The sequence below is a fragment of the Malurus melanocephalus genome, unplaced genomic scaffold, assembly GCF_030028575.1.
Source record: "Malurus melanocephalus ecotype Western Australia unplaced genomic scaffold, MMel_1.1 scaffold_162, whole genome shotgun sequence".
Classification (NCBI taxonomy): domain Eukaryota; kingdom Metazoa; phylum Chordata; class Aves; order Passeriformes; family Maluridae; genus Malurus; species Malurus melanocephalus.
This window is the reverse complement of record NW_026623394.1, coordinates 334,680-348,193: the sequence shown is the minus strand read 5'-3', so window position 1 is coordinate 348,193 and position 13,514 is coordinate 334,680. Positions and strand designations below refer to the sequence as shown.

The following is a 13,514-nucleotide window of genomic DNA, read 5'->3' as shown; positions in this document are numbered from 1 at the left end:
GGGTCAGGGTTTGGTCCTGGAGTGCAGTATTGAACCACACTTTTGAATTCTCAGAGCTAAACTCTTGCCTCTTTTAGYGCACCTCTGACTCAGTTTCCCCCTGGGCAGGATCCAGGCTCACCTTGGGTGTGTTCAGGGATTATGAGGCACAGGTTTGGGTACAGATRTTGCTCAGGGTTGTGTTTCCTTAAGTTGTGCWTCCTGGGGTGGATTTGGCCGGATCSAGYRTGAGGGYTYGGCTTAKCTTGAGTGGTTTTGGTATCAAAGACCTGGGGTTTTAGAATAATCGAGTAAACTTCACCCGCACGGGCACCGCTGGAGTTGTCCCTGCGCGGTCTCGAACCCGCGGCCCCACGGCGAGCGTGGCGCTCTCCGCCGGCCGCCAGGGGGCAGCAGCTCCGCTCCGCGCGCTCCCGGCCCGGCGGCGCCGCTTCCGGCCCACGTGGGGCGCGCGCGCACATGGCCGCGGTGAGCGGGACCGGGATGGGGATGGACGGGAGCGGGGCCGGGGTGGGCAGCACCTGCAATTGGAGGGGTGGGAGTGCTGGGGCGCTTCGGAATCTCCTCGCCCCCATGGGGTTCCCCCGTCCAGCTCCTGCTGCCCCCATCCCGCGCGGAGTCCTGCTCAGCGCGGGGTGTTTGTCCCACGGGCCCTACGCCGGTTCCCCTTGTGCCCACGCTCGTGTCGCTGCCCGGGTGGGAGGCTGTGCCCRCTGCCCGGTGGGATTCCCGGCACTRAGCCCGCTGTCCCGCAGAACATGTCCCCGGACGAGGAGGATGTGCAGCGGCTCCTGATCCAGTTCCGGGATGAAGCTGGGGAGTGCCTGGGCTCCCCGTTYGACGTCCCGGTCACCATCACCCCGGACAAGCTGCAGCTGGTCTGCAAYGCCCTCCTGCAGAAGGTGAGACCCCTCCCCAACTCCTCGGCATCCCCAGCCCGACCCGGTGCCGCCCCTCGCTAACTCACCTGCCCTTTCTCCCGCAGGATGAGCCGGTGCCTCTGGCCTTCTTCGTCCACGATGCCGAGATCGTGGCGTCGCTGGAGAAGACCCTGGCAGGGCAGAGCGTGGAGACAGAGAAGGTCCTGGACATCATCTACCAGCCGCAGGCGGTGTTCAGGGTGCGGGCAGTGACACGCTGCACCAGCTCCCTGGAGGGACACACTGAGGCCGTCATCTCGGTGGCTTTCAGCCCCACCGGAAAGTACGRGAGCCTGACTGGAGCAGGGACTTGGGGCAAGGCAGCAGCTGCACTTGTCCTGTCCTGGGAACACTGTGCTGAACTGTTCCTCCTCTCCCAGGTACCTGGCGAGCGGTTCTGGAGACACCACAGTCCGCTTCTGGGACCTCAGCACRGAAACACCGCAGTTCACGGCCAAAGGTGGGTGCAGAGGTGTCCCAGGAGGGCAGCTCCTGACCCTGTGCCTCGTGGACCCCCTTTCTGCTTGGGGGGACAAGCAGAGCAGAGCCTGGTGCTGTCTGAGCCATGTAGTCTGAGACTGCAGCCTGGGGAGGGAGTAGCTTTCTTTGACAAAGTGCAAAAAGAGGGGCTGGCCAGGAGGAGCACAGAGTGGCTTYCTGCTGGGACAGCAGGGACAGTCACAGCTCTCCACTCACACCCACTGCACTSGTGCTCTCTCTGCCAGGTCACCGGCACTGGGTGCTCAGCATCGCTTGGTCTCCTGATGGCAAGAAGCTGGCCTCGGGCTGCAAGAACAGCCAGGTACACGTGGGCTCCCYCKGCRTGGGGCTGGGGGGTCTCTGTGGGAGCTTGGGGTCCCTCTACAGCCCCACTGGAACTGAAACAAAACCTGCTGAACGGCAGTGGGGGGTTGGGGGTGAAGGCTTGTTTCTTCTGGGGTGTGAAGGGTGTATCCCGTTGTTTTGAGCAGGATTCCCRTTCCCCAGAGGAGCTTTGTGTGTGGATGTGTCACAGTATTTCGAGAAGGCTCTGTGCCAGGCAGAGCTCTGGTCTTGTCACCTTGTGGGGCTCTTGCTGTTGAGTCCTGCTGTCTTGTGGCAGACGCGTTTCCCTCCATGCAGGAAAGAGTCCAGGCTTTGGATGTGGTCCTTGGCAGACGGCTCCATCACGAGGGAGGTGTCTGGAGTGAGGACTGGTATCACCCAGCCAAGCCAGGGCTGCTGTTAGCGTGACCCAGGCATGCAGCAGCAGCCTGTTCACAGTGTTCCCACACAGACACAGCCAAATTCCCTCTTGCAGGAATGTGAAAGGGGCTCAGCCTTTTGTCTGTGGGGCAAAATTCRTGTGCCTGAAGTGCAGAAATGCCTGGGGAAGCAGGAGCATGTGTTTAAATGGGAGCTGGCAGCTGACCTGCAGAGGGGCAGTCACTGTCTGACCTTTGAATGGTCTGGGAGAAACAAGAGCAGTCACAAAGCTGCCAAAGTTGTGATGCCAATCCCAAGGAAATGTCCTGGGCCTGGGTGGTTCTGTGGTTTGATGCTGATCTGCCTTTAATTGAACCCAGAGAGCCGCTTGTTCTCCGTTTCTCTATTTCTCCCAGGTTCTTAAGTAGGGGATGACTAATGCTTGGCTCTTAAGATGAACATTTATGTAGAGAGAGAATCAACAAGAGAAAACCAGCATGTGTCCCACCCACAGGATCTGATAATCAGCAGTGTTTAGTGCGCTGTGGCTTTCCCTGTGCTCTGCAAACACTCGCTGAATCTCTGGCACGGGGTGGCTTTTTGGGATCCTGTGTCCCTTTRGAGTTGAGTCAGATACTTTTGTAGCAGCAATGTTGCAGGCAGAGAGGAGGGCAAGCAGGTCTCATTCTTTTGGGTGTCAGCTGATTGCTGCAGGATTCTGGAAAGGCATCCAGCCCCCTTCCCTCACTGTTCCCTGCGAGTGCAAACACAATCCCAAGGACACCTCTGCTTTCTAAATGGAGCTCCCACGTCTCTGGGATTCACATGATGTCTGTGGCCTGACGCGACCCTCGTGCTTCCTCTCTTGGACAGATCTTTCTCTGGGACCCAGCCACTGGCAGCCAGATCGGCCGGGTGCTCTCTGGCCACTCCAAATGGATCACRTGTCTGTGCTGGGAACCGCTCCACATGTAAGTGAAGGGCCAACTCAGCCCTTCCCCTTTGCTCCTATGGAAAAGAGCAGCCTGACCCARAGGGCATTGCTCCTGTTTGCCTTTCTCCTGTTACGGGAAAAAGCTTGTCTAGGAGAGCAGCTCCCAAGGTGGGCTGGGAAAAATGTGTGCAGCTGGGAGCCAGGAGTCCCAGCTGCTGCTCACAGTCCCTGTGAGCTGCTGGGGAATCACTGCCAGGCCGTGTCTCTTTTCCCCCTGGGAAAAAGACACACCTGCCTGTGGAAAACACTGCTTTTGTGGTGCTGGACAAACACTGATGTGCTGCTCCAGGCGTGCTGAGGTGGGAGCAGGGAAGCCTGGTGGTGTCCAAGGGCAGAGCACTCCTTTCTGCTCTCCTGATCCTGCTGGCCTCTGTCATCCCGTTTGTTTATCATGAGGGATGATTAACTGTACAATCCCCTTATCCYTTCCATCAGCTAAAGCTCCCCCTGGGAGAGGTGGGTGGAGTGGGACAGTTGCAGTCATTAATCCAAGATGTTATAGAAATAAATAAGAAAGAAGAAAAAGGGCCTCTTCAGAGCAGAACCCTGCAAATTGAATTTGCCAGTAGGAAGCTTCAGCTATTTGCAAATAATTAACTGGATTAGCAAAAAATTATTGTAGAGGAGGATGAGGAAATGGGAGAGGAGGGACACGACCCTGCCAGGGCTGCAGTTSTCTTTCTTCAGCTGGTTCCAGTGCAATGGGAAGGGCTGTGCTCCTCCCCACTGCTGGTGCCACCATGCAGAATGGTAAAGATGYGCAAAGGACAGGGTTGTGGCCATTTGCTGTCCTTGCTGGTTTGTGGCCATTTGCTTCCAGATGTGTTCAGTTTGCCCCCTGAGCCAAATGGGTGGACATTGCWCCTTTCAGCCCTGCCAGCACAACAACTCTTTCCACAAGCATGGCAGAGGCAGGGGAGCATCCAACACATTCCCAATGCCATGGATTTGTGCTCCCTGTGTGAGCCTGATCCCRTGCCCAGGGAAGGTGCCAGTTTGTGGTGCCCTTGTTAGCCACTGGGTTAAAGCTCTGCAAACAAGATCATTGCCAAGGGCTCTGCTGCCAGGTTTACCCTGGATTGATTCCTCCAATATGCAGCCCAGGAGTGTTTGGAGGAAGTGTTTTTCTGCTTCTCCCCTGCCTTGTGGGACCTTGTTCTCTGTAGGCCAGTGTTCTGCCCCTGCCCRGCTTCTCTCTGATCCTAAGCCAAAAGAAAGTTGTATTTTATTGCCTACTGGCCCCTTGAATCCTCTGGGGCTGGTGGGGAAGGAGCTCAGGAGAGCTGYACAAATGGATTTGATCTCTTTTCCCAGAAATCCAGAGTGCCGTTACCTGGCCAGTGCCTCCAAGGATGGCAGCATCCGCATCTGGGACACGCTGATGGGCAGGTGTGACAAAATCCTCACGAGCCACACGCAGTCAGTGACCTGTGTGAAGTGGGGAGGAGATGGCTTRCTCTACTCCTCCTCCCAGGACAGGACCATCAAAGTCTGGAGGAGCCAGGATGTAAGTGAGGGGCTGCCCTTGGGCTGCTGGCAAAGGGGCCTGGACATACCATGTGATAGCTTTGTCTGCTCTTCCTGGCACAGCTTTTGCCCTGTGAAACAGAGCTGCTGTATCTTCATGACCTGTCACACCCTGTTTGCAAGGGGTAGTTATTGTGTGATATTTTCATTCTTAAGAGCATTAAATGGGGCTAAAAGCTGGAAGCATCCCTGGGGCAACCTGAGCTGATGTGTTGTGCAAGGCAGCCTGATGCCTGAAGCTCAACAGTGTTTCTTCTCTGCTTGGCTTGCCTGCGGCTTGGGCAAGAGGCTTTGGAAAGTTTGGGGTTGGTCCCTGTGGCCCGGTGGATCTGGTGGGTGTTGTGCAGCCTGGCTGTTGTCCTGCCTGTCCCCCTCTGAGAGTATTTTGTCCCCAGGGGGTCCTGTGCCGCACGCTGCAGGGCCACGCTCACTGGGTGAACACCATGGCCCTGAGCACTGACTACGTTCTCCGCACCGGTGCCTTTGAGCCGGCCGAGGCCACCATCAACCCCCAGGATGTCCGAGGCTCCTGTGAGTGCAGCGCCTGTGTTGGAGGCTGGGGGAGGATTGGTCATGTTGGAATTGATGATTTTCATTGCCTGTGCCAGGGTGGAGCAGTTTGGGATGTGGGGAGGCCACTCTGTTTTCAAGGACTTTTGCTCCCAAATTGCCCTGAGCAAATTGAGCACTCTCAAATGCTCCTGCTTAACCYACAGAGCCAGGATTGGAATTGGCATCAAGGATCATAAACTTCTCTTCATCTAAGGGTTGCAAATCTCTCTTTCCCTCTTATTTTCCCTTTTTCAGTGGCAGAACTGAAGGACAGGGCACTACAGAGGTACAACCAAGTCCGGGTAAGTCCCTTTWGTCCCTGCTGTCACTTCTAACACTGTCCACTGGTGAAAGCASTGGACACCCCAGCACTGGTGTGCTTCTGAGCTCTCCACACCCAGCTTGTACAAGACTTGGGCTCTTTCATCCCTTTTTCAGGGCCAGGAACCAGAAAGGCTCGTTTCAGGGTCAGATGATTTCACCCTGTTTCTTTGGAGACCAGCAGAAGACAAGAAGCCACTGGAGAGAATGACAGGCCACCAGGCATTGATTAACCAAGTCCTCTTCTCACCAGACACHCGGATAATAGCTAGTGCTTCCTTTGACAAGTCCATAAAGCTCTGGGATGGTAGGACGGGAAAGTGAGTTGGTTTGTTCTGTTACAGAGGTGGTGCTGTGGAGTCTGTGATGCTCAGGGTACACAGGGATGGGCCCCACTGTCACTGCCAGCAGCTCTCTGGTGTGTTCAGCATCTCTGCAGCCTGAATTTGCACCACGTCATTCTGCTGTCTCTGCTTTTTTCTGCCCTCAGGAAGTCCCTTGTCTGGCTCTTCTTGTGTCGGGGTGTCTGTGCTTGGCTCTGTGTGTGCAGCCCCACTGTGACTCAGCCACAGCACTGCCTGGCACCTGTGTGCACACACTGTTGCTGCAGGGTCAGTTCTTCAGAGCAGGCGCAGCTGTGGTGGGATGGGATGTTCCACTCCACTGATCTCCTGAAGATGTGTTGAGAACTGGAGAGTGACCCAGTTTAAACAGTTCCTGTGCCAGAGAACAGCTTGTTCTGGATGATGCAAATTCTTGTAGTTACAAGTAGTGCTGTTGGTATTTGGATGCTCATGTAATCCWGCTTTAAACCTTCAGCTGGAGTACTGGTGAGCTCTTGGGGACAACAGTCCTCCCCTTGCAAACCAACCTTAATTCTCATGAGCTTGGCTTTCATGTCAGTGATTTTAAAGGTCCTTTAAATCCAGACTGTTCAGCCAGAGAGGGGAAGGACACACCTGTGCAGTGAGGCTGAAGTATTGCCTGCTGTATAAGGGTTTGTTGGCAGAGGGGGTGAGATGAAGAGTTCTGAGCCCACTTGGGAGGGGTTTTAGATGGACTGTAGCAATTGACTGCCTGCGGTGTGCTGGGCATCCTGTGACTCTGCTGGCTCACAGGTGGAGCAGAAACACGAAGGCAAGGGCAGGTTTGGAACAAAGCCTGCTGCTCTAACAGGCTGTCCTTGTCCCCAGGTACCTGACATCACTGAGGGGCCACGTCTCGGCGGTGTATCAGATCGCCTGGTCAGCCGACAGCCGCTTGCTGGTGAGCGGCAGCAGCGACAGCACCCTCAAGGTCTGGGATGCCAAGACAAAGAAACTGGCCATCGATCTGCCTGGCCATGCAGATGAGGTGAGGTGCCTGGTGGAGCTGAGGTGTTTGGAGGCAGGAATGAGCCCTCCTCCCAGCAGAGGTGACTGTGATTTCCATCACACCAGGTGTATGCAGCAGACTGGAGCCCGGATGGACAGAGGGTAGCGAGCGGAGGGAAGGACAAGTGTTTGCGGATGTGAGTAACCTGTTTGTTCATGAGGATGCTGCAGCTCCTCTCAGGGCTACAGTCCCCTGGCAGAGACCTGTGTAGTTTAGGGCWTGATCTTGCAAAGAGCACAGCACTGGGTCAAATTCCAGCTTGGAGACCTGACCTGTCTCAGGGCAGGAACTGTTGCTGGGAGATAATTAGAAAGCAAAGCCCCTCCAGCCGAGCAGTCAGTGAAATTTGACTCAAATGTTTTGACTCCTGCAGAGGGGAAGAAACCATTGCAYCAGTTGGTCAGGCCTTCCTTTCTGACCTTCTTCCCTCTCCCAGCAATGCAGACAAATTCCTGGGAGCTGGTTGCCATTTGACTGTGGCTGGTGACCCCAGGCCCCTGCTGTGCTGCTCTCATCTGCTGCCTGCTGGGCTGTGTGGGGACCACAGGGACACAGCAGCTCTTTCTCTTTCCAGATGGCGTCRATAGGAACAGTGACATGGAGCTGCTGGTCCTGCCCTCAGCACAATCCTGGGAGATTTCCAAGGTGATGGATGACAGAGGTTGACCCAAGCACRGCTCCATGTTCCAACACACAGCTGGCAACTCTCCCTCATGGACTCTTTCCTTATATTTATTTAAGGAAATTTCAATTTTAGTTCTTATTAAGACTGTGCATTGCAGGACGATTTCCTCTGAACATCACAGGAGGGGTATCTCATCTGCCTCCATCTCCACTGGCTTTTTATTGGAATTTCAGCCTCACAGTAGCCACTGGCCTGAAAAGGGCAAGCAAAGGGTGGAGATGGCTTGTGCTCCTTCTTGCTGTGTGAAGAATCCTGTGGAGAAGAGGGTTTTAGTGGGAACAGAAAGGGTTGTCCTTGTGTGGCCTTCAGAGAGCGAGAAATGGGAAAATTCAGCACATCATTACATTGCAGAATTGTGCTCGGCTGCATGTCTGGGACAAAGATCTGCTGGGAATAAGGACTTGGGGCTTCTTGTTATTCCAATAAGGTTTTGCTTTTCCACACAGCCTGTGGGCTGTGCTGAGCATTATCTGCCAGTGATCCTCTGCATCCACAGCACATAACTCCTTCATTAATCTGTYCAGGGTGCAACAGGCATGGACTTCAAATGGCTTCTGGAGCTSTGCTGAGTTTTCAGGTCTCAGCAGTTCTTGGGAATGGGGAAATCAGACACTCGTGCCTCTGAGCAGGGCAGAGAGTTTCCATTTCCCGTCCACCACTGGCCTGGGGGGAAGGAAGGATAGGGTGGGGAAGGGGAAGAATGGAGCAGCCACTTTGGGTGGTGTCCCTTGCCCTGGATATGTGCTGACAGCAGGGCTGGGACTGGCACAAAAATGGCAATACTTCATTGCACGGAGCTGGCTCCTTCTGGAATTTCTCAAGTGCATTTACTTGCCCAGTGGGTGAGAGGGATTCACACTGTCAGTTGGATATTTGTAAGTTTGCTTATGAGCCTTTTTATCAGTCAGTTCAGGCTTCCAGCCATCATGAGGCGAATAGACCTGGAGTTAGTGTTTATTTCCAGGATGCTTATGAAACAGTGAAAATCAAGATGTGATTAATAAGGAGCAGAAATTATACTGTCAGATTTAGTTGCAGCAAGTCACCATGAAGGTCAGAATATTCTCCACAGCTCTCATACTGCAGTTCCTACTCAGTGATTACTACAACTCTGAACAGGAGTTTGGGATTCAAATGCTTCCCAGCTGCAGAAAATGCATTTTAGGACTTTATTTCTGCTTTCAGGATTGCTTTGRAGAATTAAAGTTGTGCAGTAATGGCCATTTGCTTGTCTGCAAGTGTTCAGATGAGCAAAAGGCTGGAACAAAGAGTTAAATCTTTAATATAATCGAGAAGACGATTTGTGGTACCTGTTGCTGTTAGTATCCCTTTCTGCCAGCCAGGTCAGCAAGGATCTATCTTCATGGAATCTCTTGGGAAGACCTCAGTACCCCATTACCTGCTCTTTCATTAGGGTGCTTCTTCCAGCTGGTTCTTGCTGATGGTGAAGGCCACATTGCGTCCACCTACATAAACAAAACCTTTCGTAATTCACTAAGGTAAAYGTTGTGGGACAGGGTGATTTAAAACCAGCTGATAATTCTGCCCTTGGGAAGAAGAGGAGCAGGTCAGTGGTAACAGCCATGAAGCCTGCCTCATCTCCAAGTTTTTTGGGGTGCCTGTGCTAAAGGAAGCAATCCACTCTTGGGAGTTCAGCTCGGTGTCCCCAAGTCTGAYTTGCTGGAAGTGACAGCTCCTGGTTGCGCTCGGCTTTTCCTGAGTGAAGAATATCATTCTCTGTCTCCTCCTCTGGAGTGCTGTACTGGGTCACTGTGCCCTGTCAATCCACGGTGTGTTTTGTGTTGGAGGCAGGGATGTATCAGAGCTGTGGGAACTGTGTACATGTGTGGGTGTACCTAAAAAATCAGTGCACCTTGTCCACTGATTTCCAAACCAAAGCAATCACTGTGGCCTCTGACTGTGCTCCTGCCATCCCTTCAGACTCTGCTTCTGTGAGATAAAACCTGATTAAAACCCACCTTTCAAATGCTGGAGCAGAAAGGTTTTCCAAAGRAAAGCAAGACCTCTTGAAGAAAGGGCTTGCAACTAAGTTTACACCAGAATAAGCTCTCAGCCTTAATCTTCCTTTGATCTGATAGCGGGTAGATTTTTGAACCACGCTCTCTGATGGGTTTGCATGTAAACCAAATTGTATTTTCTTATCTAAGCATCTGCTGCTATTTTTACCATTCATACAGCACCAGCCTYCATGCATACTAAGTGCTGGCCCAGCTCCAGCTGTATTCCTGAGCAATTCCGTAGCACTCCTCCCTCCCAGTTTGATTTGAATGCAGCATTTCCCGGGCCTGGCTGCAGTCTCCTGCCTGCTCAAGCACTGGGGAAGGAAGAGCTGCTGCCCTTCCCTCCAGAGCTGGCTCCTGCTTGGCAGGAGCTGCAGCGAGCGCGTGACCTCCCTCGCTCCGCCGGCGCTGGGGATGGGAGCTTTAATTAGCTAATTTGGGGAATTGCAGATGCAAATTTGGGTTGATGGCGTTATTRTTAATGGGGAAGACGTTACTTCTTGTTAAAGGACAAATCTAGAAGGTAGGCTAGAGCTTTCTGATTGCTTTTCTGGGATYAGCAGCACCAGCCTTACAGAAAACCTACTGAAACACCTGAGCTTTTCCAGTGCTGTGTGATAGGAATCTTGGGATCTCTCGCCATGTTTCAGTCCCCTTCTTCCTGAGTTACTCATTAAGCATCCCACACAGGTTTTCTTACCACAAGGGTGTTATTTTTCACTGGAAATACAAAAATAATTTTAAGCATAGCCAGAAACTKTCCTGCAGACACAGGACACTTTCTCCTTTAAAAGCTCAGTTGATGCCACCATTAATTTTGTTACAAATCCCAATGGGAGGACAGTGGTGATAAGGACTGGGAAGYGTGCCAGCCCTCTGAAGGTTTACCTGTCTAATGAAATCCTGAGTGTGATGGAGCAAGGGAAGGAAGGAGATGGTAAGAACACTTGGAGTGAAGTAGATAACACTGAGGTGAGCAGGATGCTGCCAGACTTGTACCTTTGGGAGCTGATTTAGATAAGTGAGGCCTTAGAATCTATGAAAACTGTTCTTGGGGCTGTGTCCTGCTTATCCATGCAAGTGGAGYGTGTGTTGTGCTCCCTGGGTCCTTGGAGCCACATGTTCCTGTTCTGTTCGACTCAGATGATCTCTTGAATATTTTCCCAGATCTGTAATTTAATTTCCATGTGCAAGTTTATAGCCTGGGGAGAGAGAGACAGGAAAAATCTTTCAATGAATAGGAAGAAAATGAACTTCATTCATTGTTCTGCATGAAAAGTAGGAAAAGCAGCCTTGTTCTGCTTTTTTTTGGGTCAACCCAGGCACTGTTCAGGTGATGTTTCTACCTCAGGGCTGCATTTTGGTGGTGTGGTATGGCAGAAAAGGACTTGCTGTGAAGTCCATTAGTGCTTTTGAGGATGAAAGGTGCTAAGAAAACTCAGGACAGTGATGTCTGTGTTCTCTGGAGCTGCTGGCAGATGAAAGCATCCTTCTCTGCACTCAGACAAGCAACCTGGAAGTTGCCAATTGCTTTCTAGATGTGATCAGAAGTTCTGGCTCATAACTGAGGGAATAATTTGTCTGAAACAAAGYAGTGCAGCTGGGAAGGAGCCCCGGAGCCATCTCTAATACTGCCATTCTGCTTTGTCCTTTCTGACTCTGAACTCACTCAGCAGCAGAAGCAAGTGAGGGTGCTGTTTGYAGGTTCTTTGTAGAGTGGACGCTGGAGTTACTGACACCCAGAAGCTCCCCCAGTCGCCAGTCAAGGACCCAGCTGGAAGGAGTGACCCGCATGCAAATCCCGCAGCCTCCAGCGAGCGCTGTTCCAGCCCTCGGATCCCGCTCGGATCCCAGCGCAGTGTGTTTAGTTATTCCGGTCAAACCTCCCTGCCGCTCCTGGCTGTTTGTCCTTGCTGTGCTGAAACAAACCTGCTCCAGGGCTCCAGCCCCATTACGAGGACAAAAGGACATCAGGCAGTGCTGCTGCCGAAGGGAAATGTGTCGGGAAATGTGTCTTGGTTTGCAAGTGTGATACAGAATGGGTGGCTTAGTAATGCCTGTTGTGACTTTTATCTGCTCAAAAAGCATCTTATGAATGAATTCCTTTTTTTTTTTTTTTTTTTAGCTTCCCTAAAACGTAGCTTGTGACATTGACTTGGGGTGAGGATACCCAGTAACACTGAGAGGATTAATGCCGAAGTGAGAATTGGTGGATGGCAATAAACAAGCAGTTCTCAGGGAAATTATTTTTATGAATCGGAATATTTAACACATGGAGGCTTGTGGGCTTTTTCCTGGTTTAAAGGGGCACTGTGAAGCGTATTACAAAGTGTCTGTCACTACCAACACTTCAATTTATGATTAACTTGGAATATTTTTACATCTCATTTATTCTTTCCACAGGGGTGGAAAGCTGAGCTGTTGAAATTATTGGCCAACTTTGCTTTCTTGGTGCTGTTTGTTAGGGTAGTGCCATGGATGGATTTTGGGTGGGAGCTCAAAAACTTCAGCAAATACAGGGGGGGATTAAGTTTGGGGGGTTTTAAAGCCCTTTGGTTCTCTCTGGCATAAAACAGATTTCTTATGATTCCTCTSATGGCCTAAAATGTCACTTCATAAAGCTGTTCAATTTTTCCTTKAGAGTCTCTTGCTGCATATTTTTTTAATCCAAGTGCGTTGTCTGTGGAGAAGCCTTTGGCTGTGGAGGTTCTGAGATGGCACATGGCTCCAGCAGTGCCTGRTTTTGAGTGCTGGAAAGCCAAGGGAGATAAGTGAAGAATGGGGAGAGGCCCGAGTGCAGAATTCTTCGCTCAGTCTCTATTTTGGTCTGGTGACACTGAAAGCAGAGCCTGTGTCACGTCAGGGAAGGCACAGCACGGCTGTGTGGGGTCAGAGCTGTGCCCTGTGTGACCCCAGTGCACACACACCCTGCATCCTCTGGGGCCCATGGGGATATCGGGGAGGCCTGAAAGSGTCTGAAATTATGATGTGGTGTGTTGGAGAACATAGAGAGAGAAGGGGGGAAAGAGAGCAGTGAGGAACAGAACACAGAGGAAAAGRGCATAATTATGTTAATCTGGAGGTGAAGGTCAAAGGCTCCATGTGACTGTTGTTTGGTGGCTGTTTGGTTTTTTTTTTATGTTTGTACGTGCTGTAAACAGCCCCAGGCTGATATAAAAGTGTTGGGAGGCAGGGGCTGTAAATTACGGGYGTTGTTCTTATAAAGGGAGCAAACAACTCGAAGTGTCTGGCTCGCAGCACTTTGTATGCCCGTTCCTCCATTGCCTTTCCATTCACTGACATTCCTTGGTTTAGGTTTGAGGGAGAGCCTTGCTCACTACCTGAGCAGGGACAGGGCTGGGAGTGTGTGACCTGGAGCAGGGACAGGGCTGGGAGTGTGTGACCTGGAGCAGGGACAGGGCTGGGAGTGTGTGACCTGGAGGTGCTGTGTGAGCACTGCCACTGCCTCGGAAACCTGGGATGATCTCAATACCTGCCTTCCAACTCTGTGCACCTCCGGTCCTCCCTCTTCTGGTGGCCCCTCAGCGCTGTYCTCACTGGCGGCTGGGGCCTGACGCGGCCGAGGAAAGGGTTGAAGTGGTGGCGGGCTGAGTTTGACCTCGCTGCCCCGGCTCCGGCGTGAGGGCAAGGGTGGACTCAGGGACCTGGGCCACCGTCCTCCCTGAGGGGGCGACCTGGGCGGGCCTCTGGAGTCCTGACGGGGTGGGTGCGGGGCGCGGGGAGGGAAGGCTCGGGGTCCCGGGAAGGCTCGGTGGGTTCGGGGTGATGGCTCCGGTCCAGCCCCGCTCTGAGGCGATGGCGGCGGAGGGACCGCCGGGTTACCCGGGGTAAGGCACTCTTTGGCCTCCGGCGGAAGCAGCCGAGCGCGCGGACCTGCGCACTGCGGCCCATAAAAGCCGCTGGGAGGCGCGGAG

The 13,514-nt window shown here is 52.7% G+C and overlaps 1 protein-coding gene across 1 annotated transcript; it reads left to right on the top strand.

The window, feature by feature from the left end:
• Positions 1 to 432: 432 nt before the first annotated feature.
• Positions 433 to 10,317, top strand: NLE1 (notchless homolog 1). Its single transcript, XM_057371937.1, has 13 exons — positions 433 to 468; positions 756 to 902; positions 986 to 1,203; positions 1,301 to 1,380; positions 1,646 to 1,722; positions 2,979 to 3,076; positions 4,414 to 4,606; positions 5,022 to 5,157; positions 5,434 to 5,480; positions 5,617 to 5,819; positions 6,693 to 6,852; positions 6,939 to 7,009; positions 7,448 to 10,317. The coding sequence occupies exons 1-13, from the start codon at positions 460 to 462 to the stop codon at positions 7,458 to 7,460; spliced, it is 1,452 nt and encodes a 483-aa protein (XP_057227920.1). The 5' UTR covers positions 433 to 459; the 3' UTR covers positions 7,461 to 10,317.
• Positions 10,318 to 13,514: the final 3,197 nt, after the last annotated feature.